The sequence below is a fragment of the Coturnix japonica genome, chromosome 2 (assembly GCF_054131305.1).
Source record: "Coturnix japonica strain WE chromosome 2, WE-NBRP24, whole genome shotgun sequence".
Classification (NCBI taxonomy): Eukaryota; Metazoa; Chordata; class Aves; order Galliformes; family Phasianidae; genus Coturnix; species Coturnix japonica.
Window position 1 is genome coordinate 133,947,696 of NC_140664.1, and position 15,124 is coordinate 133,962,819.

General features: G+C 39.2%; 1 protein-coding gene across 1 annotated transcript in view; it reads left to right on the forward strand.

Moving 5' to 3' along the window:
- XYLB (xylulokinase) overlaps positions 1-15,124 on the forward strand; it is a 75,466-nt gene that overhangs the window by 4,898 nt on the left and 55,444 nt on the right. Inside the window, exons 5-13 of the mRNA XM_015852885.3 lie at positions 482-568; positions 1,611-1,739; positions 3,038-3,103; positions 4,989-5,061; positions 9,940-10,058; positions 10,794-10,875; positions 11,841-11,881; positions 12,297-12,412; positions 14,296-14,411. Coding sequence (XP_015708371.2) covers positions 482-568; positions 1,611-1,739; positions 3,038-3,103; positions 4,989-5,061; positions 9,940-10,058; positions 10,794-10,875; positions 11,841-11,881; positions 12,297-12,412; positions 14,296-14,411 — 829 coding nt within the window. The remainder of the gene's footprint in view (positions 1-481; positions 569-1,610; positions 1,740-3,037; positions 3,104-4,988; positions 5,062-9,939; positions 10,059-10,793; positions 10,876-11,840; positions 11,882-12,296; positions 12,413-14,295; positions 14,412-15,124) is intronic.

The following is a 15,124-nucleotide window of genomic DNA, read 5'->3' on the forward strand; positions in this document are numbered from 1 at the left end:
AGTAGGAATTGGTTTTCCAAGCTGCCAGCGTTCATTTGCTTCAGTTTTCTTCTTCAGCTTAAAACCATTCTATGGTTTTATAACGTGGGGTCGCTACATTCAAATTCTTTCAGGTAGAATAGATTTTACTTAACTGCCACATTCCAACTCATGTTGTCTGTCTTCCTTTTCTATTAAGAGTCTTGTCTCTGTGTTGACAAACAGATAGCTGAGGTGTACCAGTCTGCCAGTTTATGTGGTAACAGCTTCTGCTAAAAGCTGCTGTAGTTTAAGGTCAAATTTGTCTCAATTCCTATGTTTTCTGGTTTGCTCAGTCCCAAATAGACCTTTAATATGAGTAACGTGATTTGAGAAGGTATGGTTTTTTTAACTCATAGTTTGGAGAGAGTTCTCTGTCCCTAAGAGCTTCAAATTCAGATCAAGCTGCAAAGTTCATATCCTGGGAGGCTATCTCCAACTTGTATTTTTGCACTTCTTACAGCAACATGGAAGTGTATACTGGAAGAAAGGAAGCAACCAAATCTTAAAGAATATATCACCCAAGCTGCCTTTACATCAGTCACTGAAGGTAACGCTCGTGGAAGAGCTTTGAAAGGAGAACTATGTTGCCCTTTTCCTGGTCTTCACGTGTTACTTTTTTTTTCCCCCTGGAAGGATTTACTCTGGTTGCACTCCCCTGCAGCATAAACTGAAGTGTACAGGTTATTTCTTCAGCTCCAGGGCTCCTGACGTTTCCTGTTCTCTTGAGTGAAACTATATACTGTTTTAAAAGCTTATAGGCGTCCCAGAATCTTCTTATGTCAGAGTTACAGCCTGTTTGTTCTTTAAACATAACATTTTTGTAAACAACCTGTAAATACTGTATGTTTTTTAATCTGTGTAAAACGGAATCAGGCCCAGCAATACCAGGCATGAGAGGGTAGGGCTTGTGTTAGGCAGATGTTCTTCACTTAGGGCAGTGGGCACAACCCTGAGCTGCCAGAGCTCAAGGAGCCTTTGGACATCACTCTCAGAGATAGGGTTTGGATTTTGCTTCGTCTGTGGGGAGCTGGGAGGTGGACTCGATGACCCACGAGGATTTCTTTCAACTTGAGATATTCTGTGAATCTCAGATCAGAAACGACAGTTGTATATTGAAAGAGAGGCATTTATGTAAGCTGATCTAGTAAACGATTAATTTTGGAGATACCTCAGTTATGCAGAAATCTTAGAAAGGAAATTAAAATGCTATCTGGTGATGTACTAGGCCTCACTTGTGTTGCTTAACCATTATGCCAATCACTGAAGAGAAATCTGTTAGTAGAGCTCTGGAAAGATCTGTTGAGAGAGCTGTCAAAGTGAGTCTAAGTTGTATAAAACATCCTGGGGCTTTGGCCACCAAAGGAATGCACTGAAACATTGCCACAGCACATTCAGCTGCAGGATATGTGTAACATTTGGGTTAGGTGTTCCACTGCTGGCCATCATATTGTCCAATACTATTTTCCTGTAGTTACTAAGAGGACATCAGAGATCTGATCTGTGAGCTGACACCTGTCTGCTGTATCGTTATTGTTCCTGTAGGGACTTAGAGATCAGATGTTATTCTTAAAGAATATTGTTTGTTCCAGGCTTGTTTTGCTGTCAGTAACAGCCCCATATGGATGGATTCTAGCACATCATTGCAGTGCAGTGCTCTGGAGAATGCTGTGGGAGGAGCACAGCAGTTAGCAAACATTACTGGTTCTCGAGCCTATGAGGTAAGAAGCAATAACAATAAAAGTCCTCAGCAGAGTCTTGTGACAAAAACAATTCTGTCACATCGCAGCAGATAATGATCAGCCGTTAATTATAAAAGAGGCAGTTTTATTCAGTGTTTCTGAAGAAACTCCAACAGTATTATGCTTTGCTCATGAAGAAAGATGTAGAAATCCTATTCTGTGAAAATTCTCCAGTAAAATTAAGCCAAACACTGGAAGTTTTACTTCAAGAAGCAGCGCAGGAGTAAGCTGGATTAAGCTGTTGCTCATGGCCAGTGGCCCCCAGATGTGATGTTTGGTATCCATACTTATAATCTCAGGGCCCAGCTCTCTATTGGGAGCTCCTGTACAGCCAGGTTTCCATTGGGATCCCAATTCAGTTTGTGTTACAGACTTACTTGGGGTTAATGACTCAGTGTTTTGGGATCAGTGCTCTAGGATGCTTCTGCAATTTAGGTTGGCCTTTTGATGTTCCCTGAAGGCTAACAAGCAGCTCTTAGCATACGAAAAGTGAGCTTCAGAAGTTTGGAACCCTTTCAGGGGGTACTCTGTCACTTATATTTCCAGCACTGTCCTGTCTTATAACCATGACAAGGAATTACAGAGTTGGAGTAGGGCTGCCCTGCAGTCCTCTTGGCACCTGTCTGCTCTAACTGTTAGTTCAATAAAATAAGGCTCTAACCTCCCAAATTGCTCATTCTGATTTTGAATCATGCAAGCTTTATAGCCAGTACTTGAAATCAGGCTTTATATACTACTAACAGTTCATTTTTAACCTACTAAAGGTTAGGATTTTGGAAGGTCAGTGTTACATTTTTTTGTTATTTGATATAATATATGGAGGAAAAATAATTCTTCTCACAACCGTTAAAGAAGCAACATCAGTACAAGATATTGAGTATGAAACTTCCTGACTGCTCCCATTTACCTTCCTCACAGAGAGGCGCATAGGTTGGATAGCCTAAACCTTTTTAAGAAGATGAAGGCAGCATTTGAATAGTATTAGTTCCCGGGCACGTAGTAAGAGTGATTCAGTCCACTGAACTGTCATTTCTAAAATGTAAGTTGTGAGAAGTAATGTTTTTTTCTCAGTTTTTTTTAAAGGTGAGCAAAATTCTCATAATGAGACTATGTGTTATAGCCTGTTTAGTGCAGATTGCCTGCTATGCGCTGACTTTCATCATGCATCAGACAAATTAAATATCCAAAGTGCAATGTACTGAACTCATTACACAGAGTTAATGATTATTGTCTCCATTTGAGGTTTGTGTTTCTAAGCATTTGCATTTCTTTCTCAGCGTTTTACAGGAAACCAGATAGCAAAGATTTATAACCAGAATCCTGAGGTCTACGCACAAACTGAGGTTGGCTCAACTTCAATGTACTTATTGGAAATCACAGTTGAAAATCTTTTTAAGTGGAGTTTTGTGAAAGTATTTTTACTTTTGTGTTTGCTTTAAGAAAAAATTCTGTGGTTTTTTTCTACTTTTTGTTAATCATTAGATAAAAATCAGGCATCAATTCTAGAACACTGGTGTAGCTCAGTGGTCTCCATTGGATGCTAGTCTTTATGGAGTAAGTTTCAGAACAGGCTTTCATTTGGGTGGCAATAGACTGGTACATACAACAGATCAAATGAGAGTGGTTAACTAAGAACAAGAATGGAGTTTTGATAGTGAGAACTGTCTGTATGCATACAGAAATGTGGTTGTTCCACCATACAAAGCTGGCATCCATGCAGACGTGCGTAGGAAACAACCGCAATCAATTCTAGGTGGTTTTTTTTTTCCCATAAACTTTTCCCTTGCAGAGCTACTTTGGTTGTTATTACAAATGAATCACATGGTTTAGTTTCCCGTCATTTAGAAATCTACATATAATTCCATTACATGATTGTAAGCTTAAGATTAAGTTTAGAGAAAGATGTGTGGGGCAGGGTGGGGGTGGGGGGTAGTGAGTCCCTGGGAACTGAGAACTGCTCAGTCTAAGCTAAGACTGAGGGCTGGTGGCACTAATGCCACCTTTTTGCCAATAGAGGATGTGCAAGAAGCTGTGTTGTAGCACAAGTATCCCTGTATTGGAGTTGCTCTTGGAAACTCACATGAAACACTTAGCAGTGGCTTGATAGTTTCAGTCGCATGTGGAAGGTGGATACCTTCCTCCTCTAGGTCAGCTTGATAAACTGGCTGATTCACAGTTTAATTTCATCCTTTTCCTTCCATTTCAGGCAGCTTGTGCCCATTGGGGCACCGCAGAAGGTAGGCCTTTGTTATCTAAGCACAATGTGATATATTTTTGGGGAGAGATGCATGAAGAGCAAGTGCATCATTAAGTTTCCTGGCCATTATAACTACCTTTTTGAGCTCTGGCTGTAGTACATCTCTGAATGCCACGTGAAGCAGTGGTTTCATGGTCATTAATAACAAAACCCTGTCACTGCTGGCTCATTCCACCAGTAGAGATTTGATTCTGATTAGCTGTTGGGTGACAATTATAACTCTTTTGAATTAGAGAGCACAATAAAGAATTTGTCAGTTTTTATGCCAGCTTCTGGGGGCAGATGATACTTGATCCTGCAGAAAACTCAGCAGTAGCTGATTAACTTAGTAATTTCTCTAGCAGACTTGAAATGGAGGTGAGATCATATTGCCTCAGTGCTTTGTGTTATGTGACCAGGGCATTTTAGAGCTGGTGCTAGAAGCCCTGCAGCATCTAATGCGTTGTTGGAACGTAACTTGAGGGAGAGCAGGAGATACAGGTTTAGTTCAGATTACAAACTCCTGGAAGCAAATCTAGGAAGCTCTGTCATTTCCACTGTCAGAGGGATGGTAAGAGTTTGGATGGAGGTGCTGTCAGAGCCTTGCCTTGTACACCTACACTCCAGGTTGACCAGTGTGTGTGGCTGTTTCCCCGGTCATCCAGACATCACTGTTTTTTTTTCTTGTGAGTGTTCTTCCTTGAAGTGAGGTCCTGGAATATACTGCAATTGTGAATTAATTCACGATAACATCGAGTACCCTAATATTCTAGGTGCATTTTGCATGTTTCAGAATGTAAAACTATTAACAGTGTTTATCATAGGGTTACCTTTAAACTGATTTCTGCCATGTTGCTTCAGCAGGAATATAGAACTGCGTATAACATCAAATATCCATTAACATTTGCTGCTTCCAATTACATAAGTTATTTTCTTTCTTTGAAGTTGGTACTGATGAGAATCACTATCTCGCATTATTTTTTTTCTTTCAGAGGATCTCTTTAGTTAGCAGTTTCGCAGCTTCCCTTTTCCTAGGAGCTTATGCACCCATTGATTACAGTGATGGTAAGTATGTATGGGGTTTTCTGGTAGTGACAATTTAGCAAGGAAATTTCCTCTCTGTTCCCATTTATATAAAAGTGGGATGGTTCCCATTTATATAAAAGTGGGATGAAGTCTCTACCATTTATTTTCAGTCTTTAAACTTTAATGGCAAGTGTATTAGTTTATAAGCTAAGTTACTCATAGAGCTTGTAAGGGTTGGAAGGAACCTCTAGAGATCATCAAATCCTGCTAAAGCAGATTCCCTGCAGGTCACGCTGGTAGGCATCCCAGCAGGTCTTGAATATCTCCAGAGTAGGAGATTCTACAGCTTCTCTGGGCATCCTGTTCCAGTGCTCTGTCACTATGACATTAAAGAAATTCTTCTTTGCATTAGTACGTAACTTCCCGCATTCCATTTCATGCCTGTTATCCTCTCTGTTGCTACTGTTGATGATGATGATGATGTCAGCTCAGCTTCTGACATCTGAAAGCTTCTGACTTTGTTTTGATTTTTTTTTGGCTTTTTTTGGCTTGGCTCAGAGCTGCACAAGGATGCAAACTAGATGTATACTGTGATTATTTCTCTCCCTCTGTACCCACCATCTAAGTAGAGTTAGCAGGAATATTCTTTTGGAATGAACTGGAGGAAAAGCAAAACCAAATCCCTTCCCCCCTAGAAAAGAAAAACCAAGTTCAATTTGAAAAAAGAAATAAACCCAAACGTAATGTAACCTTCTGTATTGCTCTATTCATCATAACAAAGAGAAAAGTGACTAGGCCGGTGTCTCTCCTTTCTGTTGTGTGTTATCTCAGTTATCCAGCTTTTAAATGGCAATTTTAAATGGCAGTTACAAGCAATGCCTCCTTCCTGGGAGCTGTGCTATTATTTCTAAATAGCATTTTTGATTCCTTCTCTGAAAATAAGAGAAGATATACTTCAGAGCTGAAAGGTTAGATAAAAAGATTCTCTAAGGAAATTTTGCATTATAGAGCTGTAGGTGAGAGCCATATGTGAAGACCAGATGATTATTTTTTTTTCTCCTCTGTTGTTCCATCAAAGCTCATAGAAAAAGCAAGACAACTCAATTTTAGCCAACGGTCAACTTACTCAATACCAGATCTCCCATTTATATTTGAGACCTTAAAAACTGCAAGACAGTCCATTCTAATTCTGAAGCAATTGTGTGATTACTGCATCTGTCATCTTGTCTTGTACTGTTAGCCATGTGTTTTCACAGATAAATTTGTGTGTGTATATTACTGCCCACAGTATTGCTACTTTGCTCCTCAGTAGGCCCAAGTACTGAGCATTTCAACCACTTCACAAAGCTAGCTCCATGTCCAGTGATTCAAATAGAGACAGCGAGAGCTTTAGGATGCGTTTTTTTTTTCTGACAAAGGACAATGTTGCTTCATTAGAAAACTTCCATAGAACATGCGTTGCATTTTTTGCACAGCTCTAAATAGAGCCTATCTGCTGTACCTCTGGATATTTACGTAACTTGAATCAATGTTATCTACTGTTCAGGGCATGTAAGATTATTAAATCTCTCTGTGAAAAAAAGATAAGGAAACTAAGCAGGATGTTACAATTCTCTTTACAACACAAAAGACTTTTTGGTGATGTAAGCTCTATTTTGTCTTGTATGTTCTTCTGTTAATGTAACAAGAGAATTCTAATTCCAGTACTAAAATATAATGTATGCAGAAGTTATTTGGATCCATCTGAAAATCTTGTTTGCTTGTCACATACGATTTGCTGTTCACTTGATCTTTTACATTGCATCTGTGTGCTGTAGTTTGGAACGCATCTCTCAATAATGCTTATATAATAGACGTAGTCTTCGTTTCTGTAGGTTTAACTTCAGGTCATATTGCCTTTAAGAGACCTTGTCAAATTGTTTAGCTCTGCAAAATTCTCTCTTCAAAATTTCCTGTTATTGTAGCGAATGTGCTTGTCAGTTTTAGGAATTTTTCTTCAAGATCCAATTGTGTCCCCCTGGGCTTGGTATTGGGGATGCTTCTATTTAACATTTTTATTAACAATCTTAATGAGGGGATTGAGTGCATCCTCACTAAGTCTGCAGACGACACCAAGTTGGGAGGGAGTGTTGATCTGCCTGAGTGGAGAAGGGCACTACAGAGAGACCTGGATAGACTAGATTGATGGGCCAAGGTTAATGGCATGAGTTTCAATAGGGCCAAGTGTCGGGTTCTGCACTGCGGTCACAACAACCCCAGGCAACCCTACAGGCTTGGGAAGGAATGGCTGGAAAGCTGCCTGATGGAAAGGGACCTTGGTGTTCTGATGGAACTTTGTATTTTTGTATAAGCAGTGAATGTTAGCAAGTTCCAGTTCTGCTCCTGAACACTTCATGTTAAGTCAGTAATGCGTGAAGTCGGATAATGAATTCTGCTCTCTTCTGTGTTGACCCTTTCCTCCATTCTTACCAGACTGTGGACTTGACTGTTGACCTTCATCATAGCTGATGGGGTGACATCTGGAGCAGCAAGTTGAAGGGTTGCATGTTGTTGTTTTTTTCTTTCTTGTTTTTAATGTTATTACTTAAGTACTACTTTTTTTTTTTTTTAATAACTTTTATTTCTAGAAGTGGCATTGATCATAACCAGAGGTGCTGGAGTTAGGAGCTCATTGCATTGCTCCACATGTAATTGAAGAAAGAAGCAGTTCCAGGGAGCATCCAGCTCTCTAGTTTCGCTTTCAAGTGTCTATAGTTGGATAGGGTGATCTGGGCCAATAGGCAAATTGTTCTTGTCAAGTAATTGTTTCATGTCTTTTAAATGAGTTTTTGAGGCTGAGGTAAATTAGTTCATCTTTCTTCTATCAAGGCATAACAGAATCTCTGCGCAGCTGTGTCTACCAGTCAATAAAACTGAAGTGCTGTTTCAGTTTATATATAAGCTTAGACCTTTTCAGTCATAAATGTTAGTGTTTTCCCTATTTTATGGAGGAAAGATTGGAAGCACTCCTTATGTCTTTCAAAAACTGCTTTGGAAGATACTGGTTAAGAGTTTCTATATGCTTGCAGTGTATGGGGGTGAAGGATTTAAACCCTGAGGAAACAACAGCTAACCTTTCTCTAATGAAGTTCATTTTTATTTAAAGACTTCCTTGCTCACTGGTTAGGAGTTTTTCAAGGAAAAGTTCAAGCTTTGCATGTTTCTTTATAGACAGCCTTGTATGCTTGAAAGCTTGGGAAGAGACTGCTCACTGCCTCCATGCCCTGGAAGTGCAGATGGTGATGCTGGACTCAGGTTTCCTAGGCAGGAGGGATGGCTAGATTTAAGAGAACTAAGAACAGCTGGACTGAGTCATCATCTTTCCTTCTTGGTGGAAGTGACTCTAACAGTGGAGACGGAAACTTACTGGTGCATAATTTAAGTGTGTTTAATTTGCATGAAATGAGATGAATTGAATTTAACAAATTTCATTCTATTTTAAACATTACTAAATATAGTCCAAATTTCCTGCTGTTTGGCTTGGTTTATTCAGGTGTCTGTGCAGTGCAAAGCACTAAGTCCAAACCTTGTTGGTGATGCTTAGGATTGAACTGTATGAATAGATACTTTATAAATAAACGTCTTTAATCTGTGGAAAAAAGCTGCTGGGAATTGATAATGTCAACTTATTTGTGCATGATTAACCAGCAGTGGGGTGCGCAGAGGGAGTATGGCAGGCTTGTGCATTTGTTCAGAGTAAGAGCCTTGTGATATGTTGGCTGAGATGTGGTAACAAACCTTTTCTTTGTGTCTCAGTACTTTGAGTGTCACCTTATTCCACAGACAGTGCCTGTTGGGTGAACTTAACTGCCACAGTTTCAAGATGTATTGAATTGAAGTAAGCTTCAGGTATTCCACAGTGCTTGGCTGAGAATGTGGCTGTGTTTCTGAGATAAATAAGTCACAGCCTCAACAATCTTTGAAATGAAAATGCTGTTAATCCAGTGTAAGACTAATATGTCCCTGAACAGCACTAACCAGTAGTGCTTACAGATTTTTCAAGTCTAATGAAATGTGCAATTAAAGACATCCTAGAAATATAAGCAAGGGATGTGGAGTGCTTAGTAGGTTGCTTAGATTTGATCACTAACTAACTTCAGGTAACTTTATATAAATCAGGACGATGCAAATAAAATAGTGAGAAAAAAGCAATGAGAAGTGAAACAGAAAATGATGTGGACATAGGCTGCCCAGGAAGGTGGTAGAACTGCTATATCTGGAAGTTTTCAAGAAACGTGGAGATGTGGCACTGAGGTACACAGCTTAGTGGACATGGCGGTGATGGCCTGATGGTTGGACTAGATGATCTTAGTGGGCTTTTCCAACCTTTATGATTCTGAGCTGGATTTTTTTCATCTGCTATTTTATTTTATCATCTTTGAAGAAGGAAGCATTGATATGGAGGAAGGTGAGTCAGTATGGGCAGTGGATATAGGTGCTGGTTTGATACTCCAAGATAGCAGTGTATAGCCAAGCTGCCTAGGATAGAATTACTTCACTGTTAAGTCTCAGATGAGGACAACTTGCCTTCAAGTGACGTTGCTGCATCACCTCTAGATATCAGTGAATTATTTGTATAAAGCAGAAGGGTTGAGGAGGAATCAGTGGGGAGGTATCAGTTTTCTTTTTTCCTGTTTGTTTGTTTGGAAATAACTGATGTATTTTCCACAGCCTTACAGATGAAAGGCAGTTAGGTTGAATCATCAGTATCAATTATACTTAGATGTGCCGAAGCCATTCTATTTAAATGTAAAATACATTTTTGTAAGCTCTCTGCTGCCAGTAATGAGGTGGAATTTTCTGATGCAATACCATCTGTTTTCTTTACCCTAGTTTTGCATTTAATGATCTATGTTAGTTTTGATCTATATCTTCCAGGTTCTGGTATGAATCTGCTGCAAATTTGGGAAAAGGTGTGGTCAGCATCCTGCCTTGATGCTTGTGCACCAGGATTAGCGGAGAAATTGGGAAACCCTGTGCCATCCCATTCAGTTCTGGTATGTGCCTGTCTAAAGGAGAGTTCTGCTGATGGTTCTTTCTTGGAGTATATTTGAATGTGCGTCTGTGCACAATTATCCTCAGAGCTACGTTGGTTGACTTAATACTTCTGTGTATGCTGTTCATATGCAGAATGTTCATGTGTCAGAGCAAAAGTGGACACTTTTGGAAACTGGTAGCAGGTATCTGTCATAGTTTTCACTGTGGATCACCTTGGATTCTGGCATGCTCTGTTCTATGAAGACCAATAATTTGGTGGTGCTTCACTCATGAGAGTTTCTGGGGTTCTTCCTTCCCACTCCCATATGACCCCAGGCAGCTGGCTGCTGCAGAACCATGTATGGCTTTTATTGCTGCAGGAACAGAACCCAACATTTGCATTACTTAACAGGAGCCTTATTTTAAATTGTAGAATTAATGAGTTAATCTTTGTGAATAGTTTCAGATGTTTAGAGCTCCTCAGTTCACGTAGCATAATGGCAAAATCAAATCGAGGCTCACATCTCTTAGAGTAAATGAATTTATTCTTAGTATCTAACACAAAAAAGAGCCATTGCTTTAGATGGTGCACAATGAAAACAGTACAGATATCTGTCACCTGATCCCTGTTGCATTTGCATTTTTGCAGCTGCTCTAGGGATTTTTGGGACTATGTTACAACGTTGTGTCATACACTGTGAGTTTATTTTCCAATGTTGTGCTTTTTTTCCCTCACTCTGTATTTCTTTCCTTAGGGATCTATTTCTCCTTATTACGTTCAGCGTTATGAGTTTAGCCCGGACTGTAAAATAGTAGCCTTTACAGGAGACAATCCAGGTGAGATGGTTGAGTGTATAAGATTCAGTGAATATGTTTATGTACGTACTAAAATTCTAGATCAGTACCATTAATTCTCAGATGCTCCATTATATAGAGAAAGAATATCACATTTCTTGGTATTATTAGCTTTTTCTGACAGCCATCCATCACTGATTCTTCTGAGACATAGACCTTTTGGATAAGCAAATGACTTCCACTTAGCCTAGTAATTGGCGGTGACTTCATTAGCTTCTTGATAACTTCAGTTTTTGTTTTTCTCCACCTAACAGTCTATTCTTAACATGAATTGCTTCCATCTTTAACTTAAAGAACATGAATTCAAAGCCTGCTGTTGTATCGTTTGAATCAAGGGCCTGGAGATAGATGTCACAGCTTCAGGAGTTAGGACTGAACTTTTGTCAGAGTGGTAGATCTCAATATAAAGGAAGATGTTAATTTAAGGTCAGTTCTTGTAATCCTCAAGACTGCTCCAGTGCAGAGCAAAGCCATCTGTTTCTCAAGACTATGAAAATGCTTACTGTATTACAGGGCCATGTCCAGGTTGTTTATTTTGAGATATGGGCTTCATCCTGGAATGTTTCCCATGAACAGTATGAGAGATGAATATCTTGAAAACTGAATAGATTTTTCTTGAGATTCAAATTCAGTTTAATCCAACAGATACTTAAGTAATCTCATGTAAGTGGAAGCCTTTGCACCTTAAATAAGGCTCCATGGTATTTAAAACTTGAACATATAAAACTCTAGAGAATCCTGCAGCTCTGTAGCTCTTTGTCCTGAACGCTTTTGATTCAGTGTCAAAAATAACCTAAACTTTCACAATGTATAGGCCAAGGCTGTCACAAGCATGGTTGCAATTTATATTCTACTTTGAGGTGGTGAATTCAATGTACTATGACATCTCATGCAGTATGCTATAATGGAGTCACACAAGTAACTTTTTATCTGACTTCTGCTTTCAGCATCGTTGGCAGGGATGAGGCTTCAAGAAGGAGATATTGCAGTAAGTCAAAACGTTCGTGTCACTGAATAAATAGTGTATGAAATGTGAAGTAGTAACAAGGACAATAGCTATAGGTTATCAGTCAAATTAATCTGCTGGTGTTGATTTTCTGTTTATTGGCTTCATGCTTGTTTTATTTGTATCAATCTGCAAGCTGTCTGAAATACTTTAAGTAAACTCTGTAACTATTTTTAACTAATGCTCCAGTCACTGAGGCCCAAGTCTCTGTCTAGTATGTATCTCACTAATGTGAGAACCTGAAAGTCAGAGCTAGCTTCAGTATGAATCCAATTGACTTAATGTGTAATTTAAAAACAATTAGTGGTGATAACAAATGGTTTTAATTTAATTTCTGTATTGCTTTCCATGCACGTTGTGATAACACTTCAATTACTTTCCCCCCACCCCCCTCTAGATTAGCCTTGGCACAAGTGACACATTGTTTCTGTGGATCCAGGAGCCAACACCAGCCTTAGAAGGTCATATCCTCTGCAATCCTGTTGATTCTCAAACATACATGGCACTTTTATGGTAATATTCTCTATTTTTTTCTTACATTTGGGATCAATAGCATATTTCTCTGTTAGCGTTTTATTTCCTTTGCAAAATGATCATGAATAGAACATTCAGCATTCTGTATAGTCCATGGCAATCTATTGCTGAAACATTTGCATCAGTGTTCTCATTGTTTAGCGCAGGTAACTGCGACTGCAGCGTTATGATGGATAGATTTTCATAGCAATAAAAAGACAAAATCATTTTTATATATTCACAGAGCCAGGTCACTATGAGTTTAAGATAGTATATTTAATGTATAGGAATAACAGCCCTTTGTAATATAATAATCTGGAATGCCGGAAGCTTGACCAGACTGTACAACTTCTGTGCTATTCTAGTGGTCCAGAGGGGACATAATGGGGCAGGTGAAGAGTCTCTTTTCATGGAGGTATAATCAGTGCTGTTCAGGGATAGATTAGACTGCACATGTGGAGAATACTGAGATCTCAAGAAACGGAGATGAGAGAATGATCCTCGTGGTGGCTTTTGGTTGCTGTGATTGGGAATGTTTTGGCTATTATCCAACCAAGTAGGTGGAAAGAGGACCTGAAGCTGTTCTGCATTCAGGGGAAAATCTTACAAGTCAGAAGTTTTTTGGCAAATATTTAAAGATACAAATATTTACAGATATATTTGAAGTCTAAATCCTCAGGATTGCACAGAGCACAGCACAGAATTAATTGGTGGGAATGAATGGGGCTATTGCTTGGGAAGAACTTCAGAAAGGTGTAACGGACCCATTAGTTATGAGTGTACAGATACAGTCCTCTTAAAGAATTCTTTTCTCCCCTACTTGGGCTGATTCTTATGTGTCATAGTAGTAACGTTGCTTCAATTACAAATTAGCAGGGGTATAAATGGCATTTTCTTAAGTGGAGATTTGATGGCCTTCCTGTCTAATGCAACCTGTTCCCTGTGGATCTTGAGATTACCTCTTTTTTTTTCTAATATCACAAAATCAAGCTGTAGGTGCTTCAGCAGAGCTCACATCTGCCTTTTAATTGCGATGTTGACTTTATCTGTACAGGGATAGGATGCTGTAGATGACAGCGGGAACAGGGTTGTGAAGCTGAGTTTAAAAGGTTAATGCTGATTGCAAGTTACTGATTTTTCATAAGATGATTTCTCAACAGTTGGCTATTTTTGAAGCTTCAAATTCAAGTTTCTATTTTTTCCTATTTTTTTTCCCTCTATTTTTACTTCCTTTGCCAATACTGGCATGGAGATAAGCCTTGTAAGTCTTACTAGACCCAAGCTGGCTCCATACCAGTACAACATTCCTGAAATCATGAATGATGTGATGCAGGAAATAGATGCTCTTCTTCCTCCTTACGGTAATCTCACAGTGAGCCTTTTATTACTATGTCAGTAGTGCTACCTCTGCACCCACAACTCAGGCCATTTCTCAGTACGAAAACACAGCTCCACAAGTCCTACTCCATGGCCAGCATGGGCAGAGCTGATGTGTGTTCTTCAGTGCAATAATAAGCCATATGCTGGTTTGTAACTCCTGTGCTTGGTGCTCTGAGGTGTGGTAGCTGTTCAGAGCTAGACTGAGTATGGCACCACCTGCTAGCCTAGATGTAAGCCAGCTCATTAGGGAGATGTAGAAGAGCATCTCTGCATTGTATTTATCAACATGTCTTCTAATAGTTGTTCTGATAGTTCTAATTTCTTACTCTAGTTTCTTCCTTCTCCATCTCTTTCCTTAATGAAGAGAGGGTTGTGTATTTTTGATTGCCCAGCTGTCTTAGGTTGGTGTAATAAGCAGCAATATTACATAAAACAGCAATTTACTTTAAAAGTCTGGAGCCAAATGGTTTGAAGAATGCATATGGTATGTTTATGTGTTTCAGCTTTAAGAATGGCTCTCTGATGAGAGAGAGGATCCGAAATGAGTGTGCTTCGGGCTCCTGGGATGAATTCTCCAAAGCCTTATCATCTACTGTTACTGGAAACAATGGAAACTTGGGTATGAGCCTCAGCAGGGTTGGGATTTTCTGAGTTTGATTAAAGACTTGGAGGCTTTGGAGATGTGAAGATGAGCAGAGGCAACCGCTAGGGTGAAGTGTCCTTGGGGGGCAATGCTCACTTGTCTCCTAGTGCAGCATATCCCCATTATAAAGAACTGAGCCTTACAGACTGTTCTTAGTTTCCTAGTTGCTCCGATCAGTTTTCCAGTTCTCATTTTCTTTTTTGTCTCCTTTTCTGAATATTTTTCTCCCCACCAACTTCTCATCAACACAAAGGAAATCTTTTCCCACACTTTTTGTCTCAGTGTCTGCAAAGCATTACTGTATTTCTTCAGATCTTATAAAGAGAACTCTTCAGAGACCAGCTCTGCTTTGTGACTTAACATATCTGATGCTCTCTAATAAATTCATGAAATCTAATCCAGTGCATGAAATGTTCTGCTATTCCTACACACTTATGAACCTCTCACTTTTTCATTATTTTTTTCCCTTTCAACTTTGTACAAACTTCACTGAAACCATTTCTATTATATATCATCTTAGTATTATGCTGCTTGCATGTGTATGTGATTTGGTGGATGAGAGCTTTCTTGGTAGACTTATTTTTTATTGTGTTGCTTGGATTTCTAATGAAGTGTTAGAGGCCTAGAGCCAGCCTCTTTTGTAAAGCCAAAAGTAATTAAACTTATTAAATATGGACTGAAATTAGTTA